Source organism: Fukomys damarensis, unplaced genomic scaffold (assembly GCF_012274545.1).
Source record: "Fukomys damarensis isolate Sample0158 unplaced genomic scaffold, DMR_v1.0_HiC HiC_scaffold_44, whole genome shotgun sequence".
Taxonomy (NCBI): domain Eukaryota; kingdom Metazoa; phylum Chordata; class Mammalia; order Rodentia; family Bathyergidae; genus Fukomys; species Fukomys damarensis.
This window is the reverse complement of record NW_022900956.1, coordinates 1-9890: the sequence shown is the minus strand read 5'-3', so window position 1 is coordinate 9890 and position 9890 is coordinate 1. Positions and strand designations below refer to the sequence as shown.

Sequence of the window (9890 nt, the reverse complement as noted above, 5' to 3'; positions counted from 1 at the left end):
GTTTTTCTGGGAAACAGGTTTTTCACCGCTCAGCCCTTTGAAACCAGAGAGGTTAGTTACCTGAATGTGAAGTACTTCAAAGAGAAAGGTGCTACAACTCTGTGAGTTTAGCAGTGATTTCCACATCTTATAGAGAGTATAACTGTATTCCTTTTTCTCTGCAGGTCGGTGCCTGGCAGAGATTGAAACACTGTGGTGAGGCACTTAAACCAGAAAAGCCCTTCAGAGCTAAGAGAGTGCTTAGTTACTCTGAGCGCACAGAAATCTCCAGAATCCTTTATACTTGGTGATAGGTTCAGTTAGAACACAAACGCACTGCACAGAGTGCTACAGCAGTTGAAACTGCAACTTCTTTCACTGCTTAGCCCTTTGTAACCAAATCGGATAGGTTACTGAATGTGAAGTACTCCACACAGAAAGGTGGTACAACTCTGTGAGTTTATCAGAGAATTACATATCTTCTAAGGAGTATAACTGTATTCCTTTTTCTTTGTAGGTTGCTGCCTGGCACAGATTCAAACAATGCTGTGAGGAGCTTGTACCAGAAAAGTCTTTAAGGCCTAAGAGAGTTCTTAGCATCTCTGAGTACACACAAAACTCCACAAACCTGCATATTTGGTGATAGGTTCAGTTTGAGGTTAGAACACAATTGCACTTTGCAGAGTGCTTATGTGATTATGATGTTTTCCTCGGCAAGCAACTTCTTTCCCCACTTAGCCCTTTGATGTCAAAGTGGTCAGTTACCTGAATGTGAAGAACTCCACAGAGATAGGAGCTGCATCTCTGTGAGTTTACCAGTGAAGTCCACATCTTATAGGGAGTACAACTCTATTTCTTCTTGCTTGTAGTTCTCTGCTGGCAGATATTGAATCACTGTTGTGAGGCGCTTGTACCAGAAAAGCCCTTTATGCCCAAGAGAGTGCTTAGCAGCTCTGAGTGAACACAAACCTCCAGAGTCCTGAATACTTGGTGATAGGTTCACATTGAGGTTAGAACACCAAAGCAATGTGCAGAATGCTTCTGCGGTTTAAACTACATTTTTCCCTGGGAAACAGCTTCTTTCACTGCTTAGCCCTTTGAAACCTATGCGGTTAGTTTCTCAATTTGAAGTACTCCACAGAGAAAGGTGCTGCACTTCTGTGAATTTACCACTGAATTTCATATCTTTTATGTAGTACAACTGTATTCCTTTTTCTTTGTAGTTCCCTGCCTGCCAGAGATTGAAACAGTGTTGTGAGGCCCTTGTACCAGTAAAGCCCTTAAGCCTTAAGAGAGTGCTAAGCATCTCTGAGTGCACACAAGCCTAAGAACTTTGTACACTTGGTGATAGGTTCAGTTGGAAATTAGAACACAAACTCATTTTGCAGTGTGCTTCTGTGGTTTAAACTGCAGTTTTTTCCGGGAAACAGCTTCTTTCCCCATTTAGCCCTTTGAAATGAAAGTGGTCAGTTTTCTGAATGTGAAGTCCTCCACAGAGAAAGAAGCTTCAACTCTGCGACTTTTCCAGTGAATTCCACATCTTATATTGCATTCAAATGTATTCCTTTTTCTTTGTAAGTTGCTGCCTGCAGAGATTGAAACACTGTTGTGAGGTACATGTACCAGAAAGCCCTTAAGGCCTAAGCGACGGCTTAGCAGCTCTGAGTGCACACAAGCTATCAGAATCCTGCATACTTGGTGATAGGTTCAGTTTGAGGTTCGAACACAAATGCACTTTGCACAGTGCTTCTGTGGTTTAAAGTGCAGTTTTCCCTAGGAAATAGCTTCTTTCGCCGCTTAACCCTTTGAAACCAAAGCTTTTAGTTTCCTGAATGTGAAGTACTCCACAGAGAACGTTGCTGCACTTTGTGAGTTTCCCAGTGAAGTCCACATCTCCTATGGAGTATAACTGTTTTCCTTTTTCTTTGTAGGTTGCTGTCTGGCAGAGATTTAAACACTGCTATCAGGTGCAGGTACCAGAAAAGCCCTTAATGCCTAAGAGAGTTCTCAGCAGGTCTGAGTGCACACAAGACTCCAGAAACCTGTATGCTTGGTGATAGTTTCATTTTGAGGTTAGAATAAAAATTCACTTTGCAGAGTCCTTATGCAATTTAATCTGCAGTATTCCCTGAGAAACAACTTTCCCTGCTTAGCTCTATGAAACAAAAGGGGTTAGTTTCCTGAATGTGAAGTTCCCCACAAAGAAAGTTGCTGCAACTCTGTGAGTTTACCAGTGAATTACACATCTTATATGGAGTAAAACTTTATTCTTTTTTGTTTCTAGGTCACTGCCTGGCAGAGCTTGAAACAGTGTTGCGAGTCCTTTCTACCAGAAAAGCCCTTAATTCCTAAGAGAGTGCTTAGCAGCTCTGAGTGCACACAATTCTTCAGAAGTTTGTATACATGGTGATAGGTTCAAATTGTGGTTAGAACCCAAACGCAATATGCAGAGTGCTTCTGTGGTTTAAAATGCAGTTTTTCCCAGGAAACAGCTTCTTTTGTGGCTTAGCCCTTTGAATCCAAAGCAGTTAGTTTCCTGAATGTGAAGTACTCCATAGAGAAAGGTGCTGCAACTCTGTGAGTTTACCAGTGAATTCCACATCTTATGTGGAGTATAACTGTATTCCTTTTTCTTTGTAGGTTGCTGCCTGGCAGACATTGAAGGACTGCTGTGAGGTGCATGTACCAGAAAAGCTTTTAAGATCTAGGAGAGTTCTTAGCAGCTCTGACAGCATACAAGGGTCCAGAAAGCTGTATATTTGGTGATAAGTTCAGTTTGAGATTAGAACACAAACGCACTTTGCAGAGTGCTTCTGTGAGTAAACAGCAGTTTTCCCCAGGAAGCAACATCTTTCCCCACTTAGCACTTAGAACTCAAAGCAGTCAGTTTCCTCCATGTGAAGTACTCCACTGAGAAAGGTGCTGCAACTCTGTGAGTTTACCAGTGAAGTCCACATCTTATATGGCGTATAACTGTATTCCTTTTTCTTTGTAGGTTGCTCCCTGGCAGAGATTGAAATAACGCTGTGAGGCGCTTATACCAGAAAACCCTTAAGGCCTAATAGAGTGCTTAGCAGCTCTGAGTGCACTCAAGCTTCCAGAACGTTGTATACTTGGTGATAGGTTCTGTTGAGGTTAGGACACAAACGCACCTTGCTCAGTGCTTCTGTGCTTCAAAGTGCAGTTTTCCCTGGGAAACAGCTTCTTTCATCGCTTAGCCCTTTGAAACCAAAGCAGATAGTTTCCTGAATGTGAAGTACTCCACAGAGAAAGGTGCTGCAACTCTGTGAGTTAACCAGTGAAGTCCACATCTGATATGGAGTATAACTGTATTCGTTTTTCTTTGTAGGTTGCTTCCTGGCAGAGATTGAAATGCTGTTGTGAGGCACTTGTACCAAAAAAGCCCTTAAGGCCTAAGAGAGTTCTTAGCAGCTCTAGTGCACACAAGACTTCAGAATCCTGTATACTTGGCGACAGTTCAATTTGAGGTTAGGATACAAACGCATTTTGCAGAGAGATTCTGCAGGTTAAACTGCAATTTTCCCCAGAAAACAGGTTCTTCCACTCCATAGCCCTTTGAAATCAAAGCGGTTAGTTTCCTGAATGTGAAGAGCTCCTCAGAGAAAGGTGCTACAACTGTGTGAGTTTACCAGTAAAGTCCACAACGTATATGGAGCACAATTGTATTCCTTTTTCTTTGTATGTCTCTGCGTCATGCAAATTGAAACACTGTTGTGAGTCACTTGTACCAGAAAATCCCGTAAGGCCTAAGAGAGTGCCTAGCATCTCTGAGTGCACACAGGCGTCCAGAACTTTGTTACTTGCTGATAGGTCAGTTTGAGGTTAGAACACAAATGCACTTTGCAGAGTGCTTCTGTGATTTCAAATGCAGTATTCCCCGGGAAGCAACTTCTTTCCTCACTTAGCACTTAGAAATCAAAGCAGTCAGTTTCCTCAATGTGAAGTACTCCACTGAGAAAGGTGCTGCAACTCTGTGAGTTTACCAGTGAAGTCCACATCTTATATGACGTATAACTGTATTCCTTTTTCTTTGTAGGTTGCTCCCTGGCAGAGATTGAAACAATGCTGTGAGGTGCTTGTATCAGAAAACTCTTATGACCTAATAGAGTGATTAGCAGCTCTGAGTGCACTCCAGCTTCCAGAACGTCGTATACTTGGTAATAAGTTCAGTTTGAGGTTAGAACACAAACGCACTTTGCTCAGTGCTTCTGCACTTCAAAGTGCAGTGTTCCTGGGAAACAGCTTCTTTCATCGCTTAGCCCTTTGAAACCGAAGCAGATAGTTTCCTGAATGTGAAGTACTCCACAGAGAAAGGTGCTGCAACTCTGTCAGTTAACCAGTGAAGTCCACATCTTATATGGAGTACAACTGTATTCCTTTTTCTTTGTACATTGCTGCCTGGCAGAGATTGAAACACTGTTGTGAGGCGCTTGTACCACAAAAGAAGTTAAGGCCTAAGAGAGTGCTTAGCAGCTCTGAGTGCACACAAGCCTTCAGAATCCTGTATACTTGGTGATAGTTCAATTTGAGGTTAGGATACAAACGCATTTTGCAGAGTGATTCTGTAGGTTAAACTGCAATTTTCCCCAGGAAATGGGTTCTTCCACTCCTTAGCCCTTTGAAATCAAAGCAGATAGTTTCCTGAATGTGAAGAACTCCTCAGAGAAAGGTGCTGCAACTGTGTGAGTTTACCAGTGAAGTCCACAACGTATATGGAGTACAATTGTATTCCTTTTTCTTTGTATGTCTCTGCCTCGTGCAGATTGAAACACTGTTGTGAGTCACTTGTACCAGAAAAGCCCTTAAGGCCTAAGAGTGTGCCTACCATCTCTGAGTGCACACAGGCGTCCAGAACTTTGTTACTTGGTGATAGGTTCAGTTTGAGGTTAGAACACAAATGCACTTTGCAGAGTGCTTCTGCAGTTTTAACTGCAGTTTTCCTTGGGAAACAGCTTCTTTCACTGCTTCACCCTTTGAAACCAAAGTGATTCGTTTCCTGAATATGAAGAACTCCACTGAGAAACGTGCTGCAAATGTGTGAGTTTACTAGTGAAGACCACATCTTATATGGAGTACAATTGTATTCCTTTTTGTTTGTAGGTGTCTGCCTGGTAGAGATTGAAACACTGTTGTGAGGCACTTGTACCAGATAAGCCTATGGTGAGCCTTTATGGTGAGCTTTGACATAGGTATCGCCATGATTGAACTTTGAGTCTCCTCGCCGACACCCACGTGCTGTCACCCATAGCAACGGGCTAGTTCAAGTGGTGGTCTGACCTGTTGCCTAGCAAATGTATCCCGTAATACTCGTTTTGTAGAACCTTGTGACCTTTGCAGTCACCTGCACCCTGTTTACACTTTTGGTTTCGGTTTTAGCCTATATATACCCCACCCTGAATAGCAAACTGTACTTTTGCTACGAAGACAGCATGAGCCTGGAACTAAGTTTGTGAAACTGTTTGCTCTCCTGTTGTTCTTCCCTTGAGTTTGGGACCTGCTGGCAGGATTCTGACGTTGCCTCTCACCACAAGTGGCGCCTGAACAGGCATCTGAGTAAGAGGCACATGGAGGAGAGTGCCCTGCGATCTAGGACACTACAACAAGAACTGCGACTGATCCCTGTGGCTCCTGCAAGTGAGTGACAGAGGATGATAGTCCTGATCACGGCAGTAGAGGGAAATGTTGTAGAAGAGGGTGCCGCTGATGAGAGACAGGGGATGATAGTCCTGATCACAGCAGTAGAAGTAAGGGCTTGCCGATGAGAGACAGGGGACATTAGTCCTGATCACGGCAGTAGTAACAAGGGGTGTAAGCCCTCAAATTCTTAGTTAAAGTATGTGTCAAATGGAATCTAGAGGTTATGTAGGCAACTCTATACAAAAGTTGCTAAAAGTACAAGGGGTTAAAATTAAGAAGGCTCAATTGGAAGCATTTGTGAAAATATTGGATGAAGTTTGTCCATGGTTGTGTGATGAGGCTGAAATAAATCTAGAAGTCTGGGGAAAAATAGGTAAACAGCTGCAGAAGGCCCTTGTGGCTGAGCCCGATCATTTTCCAGAAAGTACCTTTTCTTATTGGGCTTTGTTAAACACCGCTCTCAAAACTCCCACTGAAAAGGAGATCTCGACATAAAGAAAAAAGAGGACCTTTGAAAGGAAGGCAGAAGGGGAGCAGTGAGTTTTCTTATAAATATTAAAAATGGGAACAGGCAAGAGTTGCATGCTTTTTGTACATATGCTTAAAGATTTACTGCGTGTCAGTGGTGCTAGAGTAGGACACCAGCAATTGTGTAATTTATTAGAATTTGTAGAAATAGTTTGTCCTTGGTTTCCTTTTCTTTGCTTCTGTGTCTTTCTTTTCCTGTTAATGTCTGAATTGGTAATGTGTGATCCGGATAATTTTGGAGGCAGGGAGGGAGGTCCAGGCAGATGTGCTAGTGGACTCCCCACCGCAGGGGCTGGAGAGGTTCTTTGCCCCTGTGGTAGGAACTCTGTCTCTCTGTTTATGGGGAGGGAGGTTGATTTTTCCCCTCCTCAAGACCCTCTGGTCAGAGTGTTCTTCTGGTTTTGGAACAGGAGATTAAGGAGATTCCCTGACAGAGTCCCTGGTTCTTCTTTCGGTTTGGTTTTCATAAGTCTTTGTCTTACATTGTTTGGCTGCTTTTGCTCCAGCCTAGGAGTTGCTCACACTTCTGCTCTGTGACAGTCAGCTGTTAATGAAAACTAGTTTTGGTAACACTTCTGGTGCATTGTTTCATACTGCGATTATAGGGTTAACTTTCTCTTTTAGGTTAATACTGTTCTCTTGGCAGCCAGTCAAATTTTAAGATGTAACAATCTAAAAGCAGAAAAAGGTACTTTAAACTGAATCAGCAGGTGGTCTCCCGGCAGGGTCACCCTGTTGTAATTTGTGATAACGAGGATACTGAGACCATTAAGAACACGAAAAGGACGATCAAGGTGCCCCTCTCAGTGGACTGCTTGCAAGGCATTCTCAGTGTAATCCCCTTACAGCTGCTGGCTTTCCACCTTGCTGGGTTGAGAGGCTATGATATTGATTTCCCACGGAATCCAGCCAAATCTGTAACTGTAGAATGAAGAGCATCGGAAACTTGGGAGGAGTTTGAATAATGAAATCTATATTAGAATCTGTATTCAGAAAGCTTTTAGCTGTCATTTTCTTTAGTGAACTGGGTATTGAACTTCTGATTACTTCCCTTCCATCTGGGAGGATTATGTTTTTAAACTTTTGTGTCCTTAAGTTTTTAAAAGCATTGGCATTTGTTTTAGTAGGCTTCTATTCACTCAGACCAGGGAAAAAGTGGTTCATTTAATTGGAATATCTAAGGACAGTGACAGTGTGTGCTAAAACTTGGACATTTACTGAAGGTTTGGCTAAGTTATATGTTAATAGAAGATACTGTGATTTATTTTGAAGCTTGTTTCTGTTTTGTTTTTAAATCAAACTGAAAACTTGTCTTGGATTTATATGTAAGTTTAGTTAACCTTATGTCTCATATGTCTTTTATCTGTAAGTGGAAATAATTTAGGAAGCAAATTGTTACAGTGCATTGGTGTTATCCAACCCTTAATAGAACATAATTATACAGTTTCATAGCACAGACTTTGAATTTGAACTGCTTTGGTCAACTGACAATATGATTTTAAATTTGACAATGGGGTGTTGGATATCCTACTCTTTTGTTTTTTTTTTTTTCTCCTAAAACTAGTTTTTATTTCCTTGTATCTGTAGTTTCTATTTTTAAATAACCGTTGAAGGAGATTATTTATCTTTTTTTTTTTAAATCACAACACAAAGCTGCTGTCAAATCAGTTCTGATATAAGTATTCTCTTTAATTTTGTCCCAAGGAGGAATTTTCTGCAGTTAATTTAACTTCTTTCACTTCCTTGTTACATAACACTAATACCCTCAGTGCCAGTTTGGAACTTCCTTACAATTATTTGGAAGATTTTGAAGTCTTTGACTAATCATTTGACTTTAAATGTGTATGGTAGACTAGGCTCAGAAAGATGATAAGCTTTATAGTGTTATTAATGAAGAGTAGCATCAATTGAGTGTTACTTCCTAGGTATTTTTTTTCTCTAAATGTATTTTCTGTGTTCAACTCCTGCAATTAATATAGGAATGAAGATGATATTGATCTGCATTCAGTTAGTTGGCTAGTGTTGATTTGACAATTTGGATTAAAATAGTGTGATACCCCTAATGTGACGAATAATTTCTTCACAGAGCTTTTTGGGCCAGATCTTGGGACTACAGAAGAATATATGTTATGGGGTTATAATTTGGTTTAGTCCTTTTCTTTGAAAAGTTTTCACTTTTAATTGTGAAGGTGAAATATTTAGCATGATTTGTAAGCTCAGGCATATCTTCTTTTTGTATTTGAACTTCTTGATGAGGTTAAGATGTTGTGATAGCTATTATTGCTGCAAGAAAAGCACAGAATTCTGCTTGTGTTTGAGGGTTAGAGAAGGAATTAACATTTTGAGGTAATATGCAAGGACGTTCAGTGTTGGAGATAGATACCTAATTGTCTTAGAAGATAAAGTAAGATCATTACTTATATCTGTTTAGCTACTCTTAACTATTTTAATTATTTCTAAGATTATTTTGTATAAGCCTGCTAGTTTAAGTATGTGTATACTAGTGTCACTTCTTATGTATGGTATAATAGCTTTTGACACACAAATTGTATGGATTTGTAGGATTTCTTTTAAATTATTTTATTGAGATAATCTTGTATATCATTATGTGATGCAGCATAGTATTTTATTACATTTACATATTGTGAAATGATCAACTCAGGATGCTTAGGTTATCTATCATTTCAAACATTTATCATTTCTTAGTGATGAGAACATTCAGAATCCTGTCTTGTAGCCATGTTGAAGTACTCTTCAGTATTGTTGACTATAATAATCAGTGTAATAGAATTCCAGAACTTATTCTTCCCATCTGGCTGTGACTTTGACTTTGTATCTATTGACCAGTCTGTCCCTCCCCCCACACACTCCAAGCTAGGGTATGTTCTAAACTGACTATAGACCAAAATAAAGAACAAAATAGTAGTTTGTTATAGAAGGTTAATAGGAAATGAGATAGAGATATATTAGGAAAGCTATAAGTAAGAGTTATACTTTTAACATGAAAGGTTTTTGTATGTTCCTCTTGTCTTTACCTAAGAATGTAGAGAATGTTTATGGAAATGATTTATAAAATGTTTGCTTGTAGGTTTTGAGTTTGTTATAAAAGGTTTATATTTATAGTCAAGAGTATTCATTCCTTTAACCCTAATTCTACAAGAGATCTCTGTTAATTTTGACCTGCAAAAATTTTGACTTGTCATAACAAAAAGAATTTATAATTCAATTGGCTAAAACCATCTGAGTGCACTTGTTAAAATTGTCTTATATGTTTGTCCGTCTTAAGTGTTATATGTTTGTCTGTCTTAAGTGTTCAAAGATGTATGTATGTTTTTGATCAGAATGACATCAAATGCAAGTGGATTGTTGATTTCTACAACCTGGCTTTATAGGATCAAATATAAAACTTAAGAGGTAATTAAATATAACCTTTAAGTTTGGATATGCTCCTGTTGGTAAATAAAGAAGCAGCTGCTCAGAAAATTTATTCTGATCTTTGTTCACTAGTGGGAGCCCAAATAATTTTCATGGCCTTATAAAAAGATATGCCTTGATAAATGTTGTTAAAAAATGTTTACATTGGTTATCATCAGAGGGCTGAATTCTAAATGTTATTGTAACATACTTATTATGCTGGTTATCTTCAAAATATAGTACTTTCTGTAAAGAGAAAGGGAAGATCCTATTGATACAAAGCTACATTATAGGACATAAGATTTCATATA

At 39.6% G+C, this 9890-nt stretch overlaps 1 protein-coding gene across 1 annotated transcript in view; it reads left to right on the top strand.

Annotated features, from left to right (window-relative positions):
* The window catches only part of LOC104875802 (broad substrate specificity ATP-binding cassette transporter ABCG2), a gene marked incomplete at its 3' end in the record, with an annotated part of 91175 nt that extends 85541 nt beyond the window's left edge, over positions 1-5634 (top strand). Inside the window, exons 12-14 of the mRNA XM_033760581.1 lie at positions 1911-1952; positions 2620-2661; positions 5505-5634. Of these exons, the coding sequence (XP_033616472.1) occupies positions 1911-1952; positions 2620-2661; positions 5505-5634 (214 nt within the window). The remainder of the gene's footprint in view (positions 1-1910; positions 1953-2619; positions 2662-5504) is intronic.
* Positions 5635-9890: the final 4256 nt, after the last annotated feature.